This window comes from Mustela nivalis, assembly GCF_964662115.1.
Source record: "Mustela nivalis genome assembly, chromosome: 12".
Lineage (NCBI taxonomy): Eukaryota > Metazoa > Chordata > Mammalia > Carnivora > Mustelidae > Mustela > Mustela nivalis.
The window spans coordinates 64,110,297-64,131,498 of NC_139031.1; the positions used below are offsets into that span (position 1 = coordinate 64,110,297).

Here is a 21,202-nt window from a genome sequence, read left to right on the forward strand (position 1 = left end):
AAAAATCCAACTATTAAAATAACCATACCTTCCTGTTCCTGTATCTCTGACACACACAGCACTGAACAGTACAAATACACGGAAGACAGTCTTGCATAGAACTAAAGGAAGGAGTGAATCATTATTCTCTTTCAAACTACTTTCTGGATTTTATCACCAACTTTCAACAGTCTAACAACAAAATGAAAAGAAAGTGAATTCAACCTAAATGCTACCAGGAGTATAATTCTAGTATTCTAGAAATAGAAAGAGGAAAGACAATGTGGTTTGGAGTGAGTTCTATGTAAAAAGATTTGAAGCTGACAAAAGTCAAAACCTGATGACTTGTTAAGACTAAGACATTGCCACTCAAATTAGTTTTATAATAGCACATCCTCTAGCAATTCTACAAATGACCAAGTACTGTTAACCTGTCACTAGACATTCATTAGAAAACCCAAATAGCTTAAGTTCTAGGGCTGAATTTCATAAAAAAGACGAGTATTTCATTATTGGAAGAAAAGTGACTATATTCAACTGCACTATACAGGGGCAATATAATAAGACAGAAAGAGTAGAAATGCCCCGCACAAATCTTCAGTCCTGAAAAAAAAGCTATCAATAACAGAATGAGAAGCACTAGCTAGTACAAACACCTGGTGGTTCTCTCTCTCTCTTTTTTTTAAAGATTTTATTTATTTGGCAGAGACAGAGTGGGAGAAGGAACACAAAAAAGGGAAAGTGGGAGAGGGAGAAGCAGGCTTCCTGCCCAGCAGGGAGCCTGATGTGGGGCTAGATCTCAGGACCCTGGGATCATGACCTGAGCCAAAGGCAGACGCTTAATGACTGAGCCACCCAGGCACCCCCCACCTGGTAGTTCTTTAGGCAGAAAAAATGATACAACACAAGTATGGCTTTAAGAACTAACATATTTAAAGTTCTAGATAGCAATACATTCAATAATGAGTAACAAACTCATGATAATACAGTTTACTTCCATATTTTATTAATACTGATAGATTTATCTGGAGAATGCCAATGTTGCTGAAGTTTAGTTCTTAAATGTTTGGTCTTAAACACTATAGGAATTTCTATTTGGATAATCTATATCGTCAGCATTATTAGAGCTGAAATAAAATATATTTGAGGTCGAGCCATTTAGTAGAAAATAAATTAAGCAATAATTCTGTATTCTTTCCAGGATTATACTTTTGGAAAACTTAAAATAGGTACTAGTGAATCTGTATGTATTTAAGTAAATCAGTCTCTTCTCAAATGATTTACCAATTAGCAGTGCAACTAAATACAACACGGGGCTATCTGAATATATTAAATTGTACAACTCTACTACTAAAACAACATGAAGTGGCATTCATTTCCTCAACTTTTCTAAAACTGGTGAATCCAAACGACAGTGTATATATGTATGTGTGTATATATACATATACATGCATACATGTACATATGAACTAATAAGGAATATATTGGGTGACATGTGACTGAAAATTGAGGTAGACAGGTTAGACTCAAAGAATTTATGAATATCTGGAATTATCTGCTTAAGGAAGAGGTAGGTCAGTTTTTATTCATATCTTAAAAGCACCAGACCAATCTAATATCAATAGATAGACCTGAGCTCTGGATGAAATATACCTAAAACCACAAAGTTCATGGCATATAAATTGCATTTCACTGAGTCTTTACATATGCCCAGAGAATAATTAAGCAAAGGTGGAAAATAATAATTATTTTTCACATAATAGGGGCAAAGAATCTCATAAATAATGAGATTACTTTGTTGAATAAGAAAATGTCTGTCATCAGGTCTCAGTTCAAATACTATCTCCTCAGGGGTCTTCCTTGACACTCTACCCAGAAAATTGCTCTATCAAATCCTTGTTTTCTTTTCCTAACACCATTCTCTGAGATCTTGTTCATTCATCTATTATTAACTTGTTTATTGTCTAGCTATAGAGTTAAAGCTCTATGAGAACAGAGATCCTATAGGTATTGCTCACCACTGTATTTTAGTAGATACTAGGCATTATTTGAATATTATTTGAATAATTAGTTGAATAAATGAATTCTAGTGTACATGATAGATCAAAATATACCAAGAAATAGAAAACCATCTCCCCCGACCCATATACACATACATACACTTACCTGGATGACCTAATTTTTTTAAGGTTATTATTCTAAATCAGAGGTAGAGTATTTTGCTGCTTTAAAGACAAATAATACACACTGCTGCAAAAATTACTCAAGCCTATTCAAACTGAATAACTTTGATGAGAAAATAATTTAAATTAGTATTTTTGGTAAAGTAACCCCAAAACTACCCCTTTAGTGTTTCCCACAATTCTTACAACAGTTAAAAATAATCAGATAAAACAGCTTTAAACATGGCAATTTATTTTATGTGGTTGTTTAAATCCATTGTTTAAAAATGTTCAAAAGGCACTTTAAAAAATATATTTAAAAATACATTTTTTTCTGACTTATTGGTGGATCACTTAAAATAAGCAAGTCACCACACATTTTTAAACCATTCATAATACTATAACCTTACATAATTTCAAAATTCCAAAACACAAATATTCACTGTGTAATATAACACACTGCTTAGCAGTAAGATTAGTTTCCCTCTACTATATACTTTATATGGATTATTAATTGGTAGGGCCCTGAAAAGTTATTTAAACTGAACTGATAAAAACTAGAGGTAAAAGGGGTTGAAACAGAGCACTGTTCACTTCTGAAGCTAGTTTTAGAGTTGATTTCTCTAGGGAGAATTTGTGAAGTGTTTGCTCTAATCTGTATTAAAACTTCTATTTCAACTCCAATATATAAACATAAGTCATATTTTTAAATCAAGAGAGGTTACATTTCGCATATTATAAACAACAGGTTGTCCCCCAGATTGCTTAAGAATGTTTCTGTTAGGCCTACAGTAGAGAAATGAGACAAATGAGTTTTTTGGTTTGTTTTTGAGAAAAGGGGGTTGAGGGAATGGAATCCAAATAACTTGAGTTCATTTAGTAATTGTATATATAGAACTAGTTTAAAACTGTAGACTTTTAACTAGGGCAAGTATCCTGAGAGCCAGCAAGCATTATTCTTAGATTTTTTTCTTTCAATCTCCTAGGGAAATGTAAAGTTAATAGGTATAAAATTATTAGTAAGTGATACAAATTCTAATCACAGCCAAATTAACATTGCAAAGGCAGCATTAAAGTAGTTAAGAAATGGAAATTAGTTGTAAAGAAAATAGAGGGCAACAAATACAAAGAAGAAGAAATTGTCAAAGACAAAATACTCTAACGAACTGAAAATTTAAATGAGGAACAAAAGGACAGATCTGATCTAATCATAAAGTGAGGCATTTTTTTCAAGTCTCAATCCAGAAATACTATAGTTCGATAGGCTCGAGGAAGTGAAAAATTAATACTCAAGAAACATTTATGAAAATCATCAGTTAACAAATTTAATGCTCAAATACAACTACCGTATTTCAAAAAATTTTAAAAACTGGCCAGTACTTTATTTTGAATCATCTTACAGTAACAAAAATTCCTCTGAAATTTAAGATAAAACAAATAATTGAACTCTGGGACAAAAATCTGCTTTGTATCACCTATGAACTTCCCATTTGAAATATAAGTATACTGTTATTGGGAAACATAAAGATAGCAAAAGCCTTATGTTTTGAGACCACACTAAAATCATTTATCCAAATGACAAAGTGATCATCATGAAATCTGCTTATATGTGCTCTACCGAATACTTGGAGAATTTTTTGCTGTACTAGGTCATATAGGACAGTCAACTGATTCTTGAAAGTGATGAAATTTTGATAGCACGAATTAGCAGAAAAACATCTGCATATTATAAAGTAGTATTTTGCTACCTCCATTTAAAGTTTTTTTGCTTACAATTGGAATTATTATTTTTTTTTTACTAACAAGTGAGGATGCTCATTTAGTTATGCTTTTAATGAATTATTATGTATTTACTAGTACTTAATAAACTCTTCCTGCCCCAACTGTAAAATTACTAAACTTGGAGAATGACAGATGTTATTGTGGGCCCTGGTATTAGTCAATCTGAAGAAGCTGAAGAATTTTGTCAAAAAATGAATGTTATCTTTAAAGTCTCTCACATTTAATACAGTATGATCTTGGATGACACAGATTTAAAACATGCTTCATCTAAATCTTTGAAAGATACCCTACTTAAGGAGCAATAAATCTTCAGCACATTCCAAGGATTAATGGCATCAGAATCACCCAAGTCTTGGTTCCCAAACTAGAATGAATAGGACTCACTCACCAGGAGGGCTTGTTTAAACACAGCTGCTAGCTTCTCTTGGAGTTTCTGACTCCCCAGGAGGTCTGGGGTGGGGGTCCCAGAGAGGTTGCATTTCAAGTTCCCAGATGATGCAAATACTGCTAGTTGGGGATAACAACACATCGAGAACCACTGACCTAGGGAATCTAGTAAGAAAGTACAGTACTGAGCCCCATGCTAGAATCAGAATTTCTGAGACCAGAGTCTTAAAATCCTCATTTTAACAAGCTCCCGGGCAAGTATAGAAGAATGACTATTTGAGAGCCACTATGTCAATCTGGCTGGTTAATTTGTCTGTTACTGACTGATGTACCATATCACACATGTTAATAAGTAAAAATGGAAAGAAATAGTGCTAAATGACTAACCTCAAGGCTAACATGGTACAAAGAACACACAGACTTGGAGCATAAATCCTGGCTCTGTTACTTACTTGCTCTATGACAGTGAAAAAATTACTTTAATTCTCTGAGCCTCAGTTTTCTCAACTACAATATAGGAAGAATACCCAATTTGTGAAGATTAACACTAATGTACAAAGAATATCTAAAGCACACCATGTGGCATACAGTAGGCATTAGATAAAAATTAGCTATTACTTATTATAAGAAATGTATGAAATATTTCCTTCAATATCTAATTGAATAAAGTAGATATTTTCATTCGCTTAGAACAAATATTTACATTCTATAAAACCTTACACTTATTGCTCCGTAATCTGGGCCAGACAAGTATTCTAAAAATTGTACATATATTCACTCATTTAATCCTCATAAAAATCCTGTGAGGTAGATAGTATTACCATCCCTAACTTATAGATGAGAAAATTGAGGCACAGGGAGATTAAGTAAATTGCTCAAGGTTACAAAACTTAGTAAGTGATAGACCAAGAATTTAAACCTAGGCAGTCTGACTCCAGACCCCAGGATTCATCAAAATGTTAATTTCCTATTAGTAAATTTTAAGGTTTTTTGGAAAGTAGCATATATAGACTGTAAATAAATTCATATTCACACCAAGATGAAGAGTTGTTCAAAGAAAAGAATGAATGCCTTGAACTTCTGGCAGGTAACAGTGTCACAAAAACAACAAAAGACAATTTAAGTTAAAAACTGGTGGGACTTTTCAATGTGTGGACAGGACAAAGTAATCCGTAATTACCACTAATCGTCACCAAGAACATCCTCTCAATATATACCATCCAAAGAGATCATAATTTTGACATGTTTTGGCACAATAAGTATAAACTCTTCAGCTAAGCAGCAGATTCAGTGGCATACTAGCCATGTAAAATTAGCATAATGATAAACATAAAAAATTTAACTCGTTTGTAACATTTAAGGTAATCTTACAGAAAGTCTGCAAAATATTATTTTATGATATACTCAAATAATACTACTAAAGACAACAAAGCTTAAAATTTTCTTTCCTTCCAGAAATTCTTTAAATAGGTCACTAAAATCAGAATGAAATATTTACGAACATATTTTTGATGACAGTGTTGAATTGGGTGTTCTGCTCTGTTAGAATTATCTACTGGCAAACCAAAACCAAAACCAACCAACCAATAACCAACCAAACAAAAAACCACCCCAAAATAGTAAGTCAGCATCAAAATTCAGGCTGATATTCATGAATTAAGTATTTGGTCTTTTAATATCTGGCATAGTTCACTTTGTTTAAGCACTCTGTTTCTCTAATATTTTTAATCAACTCTGGTGAAAACTGTACATTCAAATTAACTTGCCAGTGCAACTAATAGCCACCTCAGAGCCTAAAAATGAATGTCTAAACTTTGCTTTAAACAAGTTATGAAAGGCACAAACAAATTCTCATCTCTTAACAGGATGATAACAAAAGGAACAATAATTATGTAGTTGGAGTTTTAAATAATCAACTTAAAATGACACGAATTCCTGAGAGTGGCACTGATCTAAGAAAGGCATCCCCAAATAGCATTAAATTTACTATTTATTGGTTACCCACAATTAACAATGGGTAAATTTGGGAACAAAATATTTTAAAATGCATGTTTATAGAATGTTATTAATGCTTTGAGTAAATAAATATTAATAATTAAAACTGTATTCAAGGATAAACATATTTAGAAAAGAGACAATAGGGACTCAGTAAAACATTAATTACTAATTAGAACCAAGTATATAATATAGTCAAGGCCCATATAATTTCAAAATGTGGTTTTATTAATGCACTTTAGGACAAGTGCCATTCTTACTTTACTTTGTCTGGAAGAAATACTGCCAATTACAGTCACAGGAAATTTCCATTAGACAAAAACTGCATGTGTGAGTGTGTGTGTCGGGGGAAGGATTTGGTTCATTTATATCATACTACAAATATAAACTCATGTTTTGAGTTTATGAATAACATTAAGCAACACTATTTCCTCCTAAAATTTTCTTTAAGGCAGACCTATTTAGCATCACGTGTGTTATTAATATGTGCACTGTAGTTTTAGAAAATTTAAGTGTCCTAGTTTCTCAGTGAAAATAATAAATGTGGTCAAGAATAGAAAACAAAATTCTCGTTTCTAGTCCCTCTACCTGGCCACCATTTTAAAAACACAAGTTTTTCATATATATATATAATATATATTTATATATATTACATATATATATTACTGTATCAAAACACATTTTAACAGACTTCACAGCTCACTTAAAGCTTCAGTTTACAGTCATTCATATGAAAGATTTCTAACATGGAATGTTCACTTAGAAAGAATTCCTCACTGGGATTCCAGTGTTCTGTATCAGAAATGCAGAAGTTCTTCAGTGCAATGCCAAACATTTTACCTCTTCATTTGTGTTTTTCTTTCAAGGGTTCTCATTTTACTTTTGGATCTTCTTTTTTGTAATCTCGACTTACTTCTTTTCGTATATTTTCAGGTAAGGCAGGTTGATATCTGTATAAATAACCATATGGACGAAGATGATAAACGAGGTATTCTAACTCATACATAGTTGTAGGATCGACATAGTGAAAAGAAACTGCAAGATCAGAACAGCAACCAGGACCCTAAAAAAGTAGCAGAAACAGGCATCATTAAGAAACAGTATATAGTTAACACACAATATTTACATACTGATAAAGGAAACAATTTTAACAGATTCCGAGCACCAAAGTTGGCAAGGTAAAGCAGAGGCACCTATTTATTAGACTTGTGGAAGAAAGCAAGAGTTTGTAGAGTTCTTCATGACTTAAACATGAAAACTGCTAATATATATCTACCTGAAATCATCTTCTCTCATAGTCTATAATGTTTTCACTGAAAAAATTCTCGAGACTTCTTCAAATGAAAGGGGCAGCTATACAAAGAACGATGCTCTATTTCCGAGTTTTGCTTTTGAACTTCCTATGCTCTCACTCTTACCTTTTTGCTTGGCTCAGAAAGACAACTTTCTGGCTCAGAAAGACAACTTTGAAGCATTCAATGACTACAAAATCCTTGCCCATTACGCGTAACCAAATACTTCATCTGCACATCAACCCAAACAATGCAGTATTTACGAGAGGAAGTGCTGAGTCAACTCTTAGTTTGAATCTAAAGTTTGTCTACTAGGGTCAAATTCTACCTACTAGTGTATGACTTTTAGCAAGTTACTTAACCTCTATAAGCTTCAATTTCCCCATCTGCAAAAGATGGTTACTTAAAGGAGATAATGTATATAAAATGCTTGAAACCAGCATGGCCTATAGTAAATGCTCCATAAATGCCAACATTATTATTGACAAAATAATCACATTTAGGTGGTCCTCAGTAAGTAAGTCAGAGCGAAGCATTTGTCCAGAAATATAATTCTCAGATTCCTAACAGAGCTGGTATTGGAATAGGTTTTTAAAAAGACAAAAACAAGGTAATTAAAAAAACACAACAGGAAAAAAAAAAAAGCAAGAACATTAAAAAAAAAGAAGAAGAAGAAGAAAACACAAAACTGACCCCAGAACTAAACAGTTAGAAGGTTATTTTGGTATTTACAGAATGTTTCACCCAGGTGACTCCAACCAAACTTCAGATTCTATCTAGTATCTTTACAAGGACCCAAGAAGAAAGATATTCTGACAAGGTCCCAGAGACAAGGTCCCATTGTAAGCTACTTACTTCCAAACATGAATTATTAAATGTTCAGTATGAACATTTAATTATTATTAAATTAGTATGAACATAATTCATGTTTGGAAGTAAGTAGCTTACAATGCAGTAAAAATTATCAGGGAATTACCCACTGCATCTTCTCTGGCCTTCTCTCTGAACTTTCCTTTGAAACAAACACCAGATATCTGGGGTTTCTGGGTAACTGCGTAGGCACTGGAAAATTATTTGGAGCCTACTTCTTAGCACCCTTGGCAATGTAAGGATAGGAACAAATCTGAAAAGTAAAATGATAAGTCAACTTGTGATCATCAAACCAGCTCCATCCAATAGATACATGTGAGCCCCATGATGCCATTTAAAATCTAGAAGCCACATTTTAAAAGTTAAAAAAAAAAAAAGGAATTAATTTGAATATATTTCAAATGAGTAAGTCCATATTATTTTTTTCCAATATGCAATCAATATTTTAAAAATTATTAATGAAATCATTCTTTTTATTTGTGGTAAGTTCTTAAAATCAGGAATGAATTTTATACTGACAGAACATCTCAGTTTAGTCTAGCCATATTTCAAGTACTCAATAGTCGTACCTAGCTAATGGCTACTATACTGGGCAGTACATGTTAAACTAAAAGACTAGACCAATAGCTGTGAATTTTAAATTGCTGATCCTCTCTGAAAGCAACTTCATATGACCCTGAAATACTGCAATAATATTTTTAATAAGATTTATTACATTATGTTTCACTCTATGGCATTACTGTTTTTTTACTAGATGACCAGGACACTGTTATTAAGATTTATAAGCAATAAAAAGATAACTGCTATAACTATTAGAAACAAAATAGCTCTTTGCATGTAATAATGGCTACTACCTAAACTCAAGAAAGTCAAGTAAAAAAATCATCAGATATAGAGAATCTAGGAACAGAGGCAAATTTTAAAGATGCTTTTAAGAAACAACAGCTTTCATATATACCAGTTAAAAAGATTTTTAAAAATCCCAAGTAAATAGTAACAAAAATATTAAAAACATAGGGAGATACGTAAGAAGAAATAAAATCTGGAGAAAACTATAAAGCTTTACTAAGGGACCTAAAATAAAATTTAAAAATCCCAGGCAAAGATATCTATTGTCCCTGAATGGATAAATACATTAACATAAAGGCATTATTAGTGTTACCAAAACAATTTGAAAAAAAGAGATATAAAGTAGAGGAATATACACACTTAGAGTAATAATTACAAAATTCAGTAAAGCTACAGGGTTCAAGACAATATGGTGCTGAGGCAAAATCAAATAGGATGATGGAACAGAACTGAAATACCAGATATACCAGATACCAACCCTACTGTAAGTAACGCTACAGTATATGATAAAGGAGATTATTTCAAAGCACTACTGAAAATAAGACTTAGTTTAAAAATGGTACTGGAAAGATCAGTTAACAATTTGGAAAAATCTGGAGCTCTCAATTTTGACCATGTATCAGTAAGTTTCAAATGGGTTATAGTTAATGTAATCAGAATTGAAAAACAGAATAAATCCTATTTGATCATTTCTGACCTACAAAAAAGGCAATTTCACACATAAGGGCACATGTATATATATGTAGATATGTGTGTATATATGTGTATATATCTGTACATATGTGTGCATGTGTATGTGTATACACTATTACATATAGACTGTTACACACATATACACTATTTTAAATCCTCTGTATGAAGACTGATTACAAATTCTCTGGTGAAAAGTTTATTTCCAGGGAAGAGACTTTTAGTCCTAGGGAATAAATCACTTTTAGGGAAGTAAGAAGGTGGTGTGAAAGGGGAAATGCATGAAGATTAAGTTCTAAACTCAACTTAAGAACCTAAGTCTCTGATCAGCTATATATCTCACACATTGACTTGCTAAAATAAACATTTTCCACACTGTGTTTTCAGTGATCACTACAAAGCAAAAGTATATGTAGGAGATTTAGGATAACTCTGAAAATAGTAACTCACTTACGGAGAAGAAAATTTATTAAATGATGGATGAGTAATAATAGAAGTTGGATTTCACATGTGTTTGTATCGAACACTCCTGGGAGAGAAGAAGCAGTAATTAGGAAGCTGGGTCAATTTTGGTTCTTCCAAGTCTATTTTATTGTCTTCAATATAACTGAATAAATTTTTATAGAAAGAACATAATTCTTGCAACCATTTTAAAAACTACCACAATCTGATGTATCACAGAAATATTTATTTCGTTCATATAAATATACTGTTAGGTACACCTATCTGTAGGTGGGAATTGTGGGCAGTAGCACTCTTAAAGGAAAGAAGGGTATTTTACTGGTTACAAAATAGTGAGAATTATGATGTCCCTTTGCTATTACTGTCTGTAGCAGATACTCTTATTAAAACCTTACATGCATTTAGGTGTCTTTGTTATATGTATCTGTAATATTCTTAAGTTTAGATATATTTTTATATGGGAATGTACAGCATTAAGAAGGGAAGGGCTCAAGTAATCTAGGAATGGTCAGATTATACTAAGAAAAGTTTACATAAAAAAAAAAATTCAGGGGTGCCTGGGTAGCTTAGTCTGTTACTCTGCTTTTGGCTCTGGTCATGACCCCAGAGTTCTAGAGTCGAGCCCCGCACTGTGCTCCCTGCTCAGCGGAGAGTCTGCTTCTCCCTCTCCCTCTGGTGCTCCCCTCAGCTTGTGCGGTCTAATAAATAAATAAAATCATTTTAAAAAATTTCAGAGTAGTACCTCATGAGAACAAAACAAAAATAGACTATCACAAAGTAGACTTAGGAATACATCTGTTTTACAGTCTAGGAAATTGTTGCATCCACAAGAGCAATAAAATCCTAGCATAAGGTTTTAAATGGACACATTACATAGAACTGAACTTTAAACTGTTTATTTATTAAAGTGCAATTTTATCCCAACAGCAGAATATTTATTGTAACATCCCTCATTTCAACCCCCAACCCTCTGGGACACATATCACATTAATCATGGAGGGGAAGGGAACCCATGATAGAAATCACAAGAGTTAATAATCAGCATGGTTTGTAAACTGCCTAGAATATTTATCAGAACAAAATACTTGACTTTTCTGAGCCTCAGTTTTGTCATCTATTAAACACAGAATTACTGTAAGGAACTATTATGTCTGAGTAAGTACCAAGAACATACTGGTGATTGATATCAGAAGCCGTTGTGATGTGCTTCAACATTTCCTTTTAAAGCTCAGTGTCTAAATATTGGATCAAAAGTTCTAGGTCAATGTTTTTTAACCTCAGTGTTACCGACATTTTAGGCCAGATAGCGGGAAGCCGTCCTGTGCATTGTGAGATGGTTAGCATCTAATGGGATTACAATCTTGAGGAATTCTATCCACTAGATGCTAGTAACAACCTCCACCCAGTGCCAGTCTCCCAATTAACAAAAAAATGTCTCCAGATTTTGCCAAATGTCCTCTAGGAGGCAAAAAGTCCACAGTTGAGAACCACTGTCCTAGATAATGATTTGCAAACACTGGCTTATGAAGATGAGAATGCTAGCATGAGTGTATTATTTGTATGTTAGGGCCAGAAAAAAAGAAGGCATAGAGTACTAATGACTTGCCTACATGCATTATTAATCAATAACAGATCTGAATCTAAAAGCTAGGTTTCATGACTCCTGATGTCCTTCAGTCAGTCACTCACTGCTGCAATACTCATAACAGTGATGAACTGGAAACAACCTACTAAATGTGTATCAGTAGGGGAACTGATAAATTACAGATGCTCATGTTAGATTATACAGAAGCCTAAAAATTAATGAAGCACATACATACATTAATGTGGATAAATTTTAATGTATTAAAAGGGCAAATGTTCAAGGATATATATGGAATAAGTCCATTTATTTAAAAACCTACAGAACAATACTACATATTATTTATGGATACACAAACATGTAGGAAAAAAGATACAAACACACACGGTAATGACAAATACTAAGTTCATGATAGTGGTTAACACTGAGGAAGGATATAAGAAAACTTGGTTGGGGAGGGTACACAGGCCTCAATTGTATCTATACCTTTTTCTTTTACAAAAGGAGGCAAATATGGCTAGAGATTAATTTATGGTAGGGGTCCCTGGGTGGCTAAGTGGGTTAAAGCTCTGCCTTCAGCTTAGGTCATGATCCCGGTGTCCTGGGGTTGAGGCCCGCATCAGGCTCTCTGCTCAGCGGGGAGCTTGCTTCCCCCTCTCTCTCTGCCTGCCTCTCTGCCTACTTGTGATCCCTGTCTGTCAAATAAATAAATAAAATCTTTAAAAAAAAACAAACACCAAAAACCAAAAAAGATTAATATATGGTAAAGCTAGTTGGTGGGTACAAGATACTAATTTTTCTTAAACATTTAGCTGAGGAATTTAATAAAATAATGTATTTTAGATAAAATCCTCAGGAATGATGACTATGTTATCAAATTAGAGCTAAGGCTTCTTATGCTTACAGTGTGACAGGCACTGTACTATATTCTAATCACAGCTGAATCAAACAGGTAGATCCGGTCCATTTTACAAATCAGGCAAATCGGGCTCAGAAATTGGGCAAATTCTGTCCATCCAAGGTCAATTAACTATTAAGTAGGCGAAGACTTGAATTCTAGAAGCCTAGAATTCTAAACCTCAAAGTCTTTTCACACATCATTCCTGAAGCCCAGAAGGCTCTCCACACAGCCTGCTCTCTAACCTCATTCAGATTTCTGTTCAGAAGTCACCTTTCAGAGACATCTTCCTTAACCATCAAAACTGGGGTGCCCCACTCCACTCATTCTCTATCCCCTCACTTGGCCTTATTTTACTCTAGGGCACTTATCACAAACTAAAATCATATTTTATCTTTACTAGTCTACCTGTTTACTGAATGTCTCCATATCCAGAATGTAAGGTTCATAATATACTATTATAAGGTTCACAAGAACTGGAACTTGGCCATATTTTCTGCTGTATTTTTAATGCCTGACACAGGCAATAAACACTAGGTAATAGTAGCAATATTTACTGAATTACTACTGCTGATACTCATGTTCTCATCTATTTTGTTATACATTACCACTCTATATAAAAGGAGTAAAGAGGATTCTTAGTTATCGATGCTAAAGAAGTTTTTAAGTAAACAAAAACCAGTCTAAGTATTTATACAGTAATAAAATTTCTAAACTTACCTCTACAGGAGGATAATAGTTATAATTCCAGTACCAGAAGGTTCTAGGTAGATAACCCCTGATTAAGTGGTGTTCTGGTACAAAGGGATGAAAAGTTTCTTTTCCAATGGTATCTCTGGAATCTCCCGCTTCTACATTTATAATTTCCATGCATCTGCCCAATGCTAAGTCTTCGATGGAGGAACTATGTGTACATTTGTCTGTTTTAAATGCATCAACAAATCTCTTCAAGGCTTCTTTGCTCAGAACATATCCGGCTCCTCCACTCATGTAGCCCTGCTTTACATAGGGCTTAAATCTTCTCCCAAAGTAAATGGGTTCTTCAGGGTTGTATTTTGAGAGAAGCCATCTCAAATTTTCCAGGATAACATATGTATCATCATCTGCTTTCATAAACCAATCAGCATCTTCTAAATAATGGTCATGAACATACTGAAAAGCTTTAATTGTTTTCCAGTATAGTTGGTCTCTGCCTTCTCTGGTTTTTAATCCCACCGCAGGGAAGTCTTTATCTTCTTCTGAACTCATAAACAATACTTTATTACAACGTTGGGCCCATGTAGCTTTGACGTGTTTGGCCTTTTTCTCTAGATTTTGAGGCCCTGTCATAACCCAGCAAAGAATTTTAACCTTCTGATAGAGGTTTTCAGCGATGTCTGTGTTCTCATCTATTAAACAAAGAAGTTTTAGAGTTATATTTGCATAGATGTAAAATTCAAATAAATTATATTGATGAAAAATTTTCTTCAACAATTTCAAAACCCCCCTTCTATTTATTTATCTTTCTACCATTAGTGATTTAACTGAAAGAAAGCAAAAACTCAACCTAACATGAACTGACATTCTGATTTACTGGTTTCATGTCAGTCTTATCCATTGCAGTAAAAAGAATTGCCACTATGACTTAAAATCTTACTATTTGAACTGTGGTTGACCAAACAGGATCAACATCACTTGGGAGCTTGTTGGAAATGTGGCATCTCAGGCCCTACCCCAGACCTATTCAATTTGAATCTGCATTTTAACAAGTTGTCTTGGAGATTGGAGATTGGTATACATATGAAGCTCGATATTAGTCTCTGCTTTTCACTTCATTCTACAAAGGGTTCTCAACAGAACACTGACAGGAATTTCTTGCAGCTCTAAATAAACTTCTGCAGGACAGGAAAGACATGCTGCTGAAGAAACAGTTCATTTTGCACTCCACCAGAGTTCACTGTTAGGAATTTATACAAGCACCCTAAGGTGGCTTTAAAAAAGGCTTTCATGGGGTGTCTGGGCGGCTCAGTGGGTTAAGCCTCTGCCTTTGGCTCAGGTCATGGTCATCATGGCTCCAGGGTCCTGGGATTGAGCCCTGTGTTGGGTTCTCTGCTTGGCAGGGAGCCTGCCTCCCTTCCTCTCGCTCTGCCTGCCTCTCTGCCTTGTGATCTCTGTCAAATAAATAAACAAAATCTTAAAAAAAAAAAAAGAATTTTAAAAAAGGCTTTCATGATGACTCCAGTTTGAAGAAGAGGGGTTAATGCTGAGTTGAGATTACTTTGATATTCCAAAATGCAAATCCATCAGTTGGAAACAGAACAGAACAGGTAACAGTAGTATTTCCAAGACTGTCTAGAGCAGTGCTTTTCAAAGTACTCCTCTGTAAAGAAATAGGGAGCCATGCCAGAATATAAAACACCATATTACTTCTTTCATTAGGGAAGTCTTGCTATATTTCCAAGAAAGTCCACTTAATTAAGCAGTGAGCTTAAGTAAGTTACATCCTGGTGCAATCTCCTTATCTGGGTGCAGACTGGTAATAAACAATTCAGATTGTCAGACCAGGATCATATACTGAGTACCACTGGTTTAAAGGAAGAGTTCAATTTTAAGATCCTAGATCATTGCTTGGTGAAGGATCAATTCTTATTTTCAATAGTTAGAGACCTATACTTTTTATAAATGTGCTAAAAATGAATTACTAGAAAAATTAGTAAAAGAAATATAAAATACAAATTCTAATTCTTAGTTTTTGGATTTAGGCAAAATTACTCTGTTAAATTACCCTGAAAGTTTCTAACTGCACAGTCCCAATTTCAATACCTATGTAGGTGTGGACCAGCATAAGTCTGCAAAACCACACTTTTTATAGTAATGTTCTAGGCAGAATCCCAAGGAAGCATATCCTTAAAGTTAAGGTCAACCAGTGAGTTACAAAAGCTTTGTCCTATGAAAAATTAACAACTGGAGACATAAATTTCTAGTCCACTAATAGAGAGCTAATACAAGGTTGGGTGAGGTTTGGGCATGGAATTTTCCCCCTGAAAAATCAGTAATTCACAATTCAAAAACAGAATCACCCTTCAGACAGAGAACATTCACATTTCATATACTTCAGGAGCCCAATCTTTTGGCTACAGATAAACTAAATACTGGATGCACAGGGAAAATGGTAGATGCAGGAATTCTCAATGTTTCACTTTGAACAAGACAACCTTCTCCCCAGTGCTGGGATCTGGTGAATATTGTTTCTCATTTTGTAATTATTCACTGATTAATTACTTTGTTGTAGGCATATGCTGGCACAAGAGATGAAAAGGTGAGTACACCATATGTCCTGCTACAGAAGAACTCAGTCTCAGAGTGGACCTTGGTACACAAACCAGCACTTGACACATTCTAAGAGAGATACTATAATAGAGGTATGTAAAGGGGTTCAATGTGCTGCAGAAAAAGAAAGCAGTGGCTGATAAATCCTACAGAGTGTGGAATGGGAACTTGGCGGGAACAGAGAAGGGGGAGATAATGCAAAATCAGGGAAAATAGAGATAATGCAGAAAATAGAGGTCTTTAAATGAGTAAATGCTCATAATAAGAAAGGACAAAAGGTATGGTGACGTTTGGTTGAACGCCAGTACGTGGGTATAACTGAAGGCCTCAACTAGGGGAAATGAACTGAGAGAGGAAATCTGAAAAATGGTAAAGAAGTAGAATGCTTGAACTTATGATAAATGGGATTGATTGGTAAGTGAAGGAAAACACCTACCATGACTTTATAATTTCCAGCTTAACCAGATGTGGAGCATCAAGCCGGACAAGCAGGTACCTAATATATGTGCTTATACTGACTTGATATAGCCTACTAGCAGAGAAGCATGTGCCAACCAGCCCTTTAACAATCCAGAGCAAGGCTACAGAGCAAGTGTCCAATGATCAGGCTGCTCTTGATAAGAATACAGAGCACCTACTCAGAACTGGATCAGTTATATAAACACTTAAACATAACATGACATAATTTGTAACAGTATGCACATGCTTGCTAGTTCATGCAACTCAACCAGGATGTATGTGGTACACTTCATCCCTCAGCCTCTTCTTGAGAGGTCAGAAAGAAGTAATTTACTACCAAAAGATAAAAGAAGCAATTCCGTATTTACTACCAAAAGATAAAAGAAGCAATTCCGTAACCCAGAGTTCCAATTGTTTCCAAGCTGCTATAGTCTTTATCATCAAATAAATCACATTTGCAGATATCTTTGAATCACTTTAATTTTTTTTTTCCACAATGTTGGGAACTGGGCTAAGATAAAGACAATAAAGAGGAGATGAAATCAAAATTATGGGAATTGATGATATCACACATACAATGAAATAGCGAAGGGACAGAAACTTGGAGAAAACCAACATTTTAAATGTTGGCTCCTAGAGGACACAATTGAGAACATCAGGTATAGAGCTAGGTAACAGGTATAAGGTAAGAGAAAATGAAGTCATTATAGCACAGCCTTAGTTTCTACCTCCCTAGTTTTTTATGCCTCTTAAAAGGTGAAAAGACTAGTTATTATTAGTTACTAATAGAAAAATAAGTTGAAAAAATATATATAAATTGGGATTTATATATACCTCTTGAGTTTCTCTAGAACAAGACTAAGCAAAAACTAAGACCAAAACAATAGCAAAAACACTAAAAACACATAAACCATGAAAAATAAATCCGACTAAATAAATAATTTTTAAAAATCTAATCTGAAAAGTTTTGCCTTCCCCCAAGTTACATTTTCGGAACTGTCTCTATTTTAAAATAAATTCAAAATTAACATCTTATTCCCTAAATAAATCTGGGTGTTAGCAATTTCCTTCCTGAGGCAAACAAGCAAGGTCATTAAATATTGGGAATTAAGCTCATTTTAATAAAAAAGTATAACAAAATTCACATAAATAGCTTTTTCCAATTCTCATAACACTTACACAGACTGAAAAATACGGTTTGTTTATTTCTTAATAAAGTGAACCATACCTTTATGTTGGCTAGAATCTGCATTGAAGTTCATCTGTCCTTCTAGATGATTTTGTCCATTATCATCTGCATGCCTAGCATGCGGATCATTATGAAGAATATCAGGCTGGGTATCACCCTGTTCTCCCAACAAAATACTAAATAGCTGAGAACATAAAACAAATCCAATTGCTGATCCACAAAGGAAGGTTAAAAAATTCAGCCAAGATTTAGAGGCCATTTCCCGAAAGTGTATTTCTGTAAGAAAAAAATTAGTAGGATGTTATAAATTAGAAAGCAATATACATATCATGAGTAAAAAACTTGGTAACTTAAAAAAAACATACAAAAAACCACACACAAAAAAAGTTGATTACTTTTAACCATATGGGAAATCTAACTTCCTTCCATATAAAAGAACATTTCTTTTCTTTTTTTTTTTAAGATTTTATTTTATTTATTTATTTGACAGACCCTTGTGGCAGAGATCACAAGTAGGCAGAGAGGCAGGCAGAGAGAGAGGAGGAAGCAGGCTCCCTGCTGAGCAGAGAGCCGAAGCGGGGCTTGATCACAGGACCCTGAGATCATGACCTGAGCCACCCAGGCTCCCCTAAAAGAACATTTCTGAGAGAATTTAAAACTTTCATCCTCTTAGTTGCAGCTAAAACACACCCTGTGGACAGTTCAATAAAACAGATGAGTAATAAGTTAGAAAATCATTGTTACGGTGGGGCATGGGTAAATAGAGTAAAAAAAAAAAAAATTTCCCACCAGGATCCTTGGTGAACCCAAGCCTGCTTGCCATGATTTTTTTTTTCTTTTTTGCTGTCAAAATACTTAAATTTACCTTTTTTCTTTTTTATATTACATGGTACATATTACATATAAATTAATATGTATGACATAATATCCCACAAGGTATTATTACTATTATCATTAAAACAAATGACATAAGCGGTACAAAAATCATGAGGAGGACATATAGAGTTTGTGTTCCAAAATCATTTTGTTGTCCAGATGTGGTGAAAAATACTAATGCTAGACTTTAAAAGACTAATGATGTGTAATGTAATTGCTAGTATAATCATTAAAATAAACAGTAAACAAATATATAACTAAAACAGAAAATATGAGTAAGATAATAAAAAACAAGATAAGGAAAAAAGAGCAGTGGATAAAGAATAGATGAAATAAACAGAAAACAAATGGTAATATGATTGATTTTAATGTAAATATATCACCAATGATGTTAATGTAAAAGACTGAAAACTCTAATTAAAAGATAAAGATTGCCAACCAGACTAGAGAAAAAATAAACCTAACTACATGTTGCTTATAGGAGACAGACATTAAATATATTAGAAACTTAGGAGCAAAAGGATGGAAAAAAGGAAGTAAGCAATTGTCAGAATAAATTAGTGGTTTAACATAGTTAACTTTCCTGACATTCACGAAGCTCTACATTTTTTATTCACGTACTTTTTTGTATTAATATTTGCTAGAGTAAAAAATTTATAGAAAAAACCCATCATGTGACCTTTCACTTTATCTCTTTTAATACATGTTTAATATATGTCTATTTAATGAAAATATATTTATCCTCAAATCTCTAAGTAAAACTGTCATGCTATGGAACTACACCATGCTCATCTTATATCTCAGATCTCAGGTCCTCTTCAAGTTTGAGAAGGACGACCCCAGGGGGAAGCTGAAGTAAGGAAAGAGAGTGTTATTAGCAAAGTTGCTCAGTGATATGGGAATGTAAATTACCCACATGAAACTGGTGGGCACCTGTTTACTTACTTCCTTTGCTCTATCTTAACTTACATTCTAAGGTTCAGAAGGGTGGGCCTTCATGGGTGAAGAGCATGTATGTCCCACTGAACTCCCCTATAAAATTATCCAGAGGAAAAGCAGAAATAAGATTACCCAGTCTTGTTGCTATTTTCCCTGACGGGGGTCTCAAATTCTCCTTTGTTGTGTCATCTTTTACCCATTTAGATTGGTTTTTAGTGAAATCCTTACTCCCAAAAGGTATAATCTGTAATCGCAGGGAAAATATCCCTCCTGGTTTAAGTGATTCTTTTGAAACACTAAAGACCCTGAAGATCATTTGCAAATGATATAATCTGATAAAGAGTTTTTAATATCTGAAATACAGAAATAACTTGGTACAACTCCACATCAAAAAACCCCATATAATCTGGTTAAAAATGGGCAGAGGACCTAAAGAGGTATTTTTCCAAAGACATATAAATAGTCCACAGATACATGATAAGATGCTAAACATCATTAATCATCACGGAAATGCAAGTCAAAAACCACAATGAGATATCACCTCATCCCTGTCAGAATGACCAGAATCAAAAAGGCAAGAAATAAATAACAAGTGTTGGCGAGGATATGTGAGAAAAAGGAACCTGTTGGGGCAGCCATTGTGGAAAACAGTATGGAGGGTCCTCAAGGAATTAAAAGTAGAATTACTATATGATCCAGTAATTCTACTACTGGATATTTATCTGAAGAAAATAAAAAACACTAATACTAAAAGATATGTGCACCCCTATGTACGTTGCAACATTATTTACAATAGCCAAGATATGAAAGCAACCCAAGTATCCATTCATACATGAATGGATAAAAATGTGGGAGACACACACACACACACACACACACACAAGCACACACAGAGGAATATTACTCAGTCATAAAAAAGAATGAGAACTTTCCAAAAACATGGGTAGATCTGTAGATCTAGAGGTTATAATGCTAAGTGAAGTAACTCAGAGAAAGACAAATACCATATGGTTTCACCCATATGTGTAACTTAAGAAACAAAACAAGCAAACAGAAAAAAGAGACAAGAAACAGAGTCTTAAATACAGAGAATTGGTGGTTGGCAGAAGGAGTCAGTGGGGGATGGGTGAAACAGATAAAGGATATAAAGAATACACTTACTGTGATGAGCACTGAGTAATGTATAGAAATGTTTAATCATTACATAAGAAAAAAAAGCTGAAGAGAACTATTTGAGTATCTGGAATTCTTTAAAATAACAATGTATATTATTAAGAATTTACCCACAATAGAGGTAATTTGAAAATCCCATAAACTGCAAACATGAAGCCAAGAGAAGTGAATGAAAGGTAACATAACACCAATTTTCTTCTGGTAAATGTAAAAAGATTAACAGAATAAGACTGAAGCAATAAACCTGAAGGGAGGCTATTACGGTAATATTAGCAGACACTTAAACTGAGATGTCATCTAGGAGCTACA

General features: G+C 34.0%; 1 protein-coding gene across 5 annotated transcripts in view; it reads right to left on the reverse strand.

Moving 5' to 3' along the window:
- Window positions 1-2,377: 2,377 nt before the first annotated feature.
- Window positions 2,378-21,202, reverse strand: part of C1GALT1 (core 1 synthase, glycoprotein-N-acetylgalactosamine 3-beta-galactosyltransferase 1) — a 39,364-nt gene continuing 20,539 nt past the window's right edge. For all 5 annotated transcript variants that reach the window (XM_082693693.1, XM_082693696.1, XM_082693694.1 and 2 more), the window contains 3 exons: window positions 17,945-18,181; window positions 13,669-14,336; window positions 2,378-7,368 (listed from right to left, as the gene is read on the reverse strand). In XM_082693693.1, coding sequence (XP_082549819.1) covers window positions 7,177-7,368; window positions 13,669-14,336; window positions 17,945-18,181 — 1,097 coding nt within the window. In that variant the 3' untranslated portion in view covers window positions 2,378-7,176. The remainder of the gene's footprint in view (window positions 7,369-13,668; window positions 14,337-17,944; window positions 18,182-21,202) is intronic.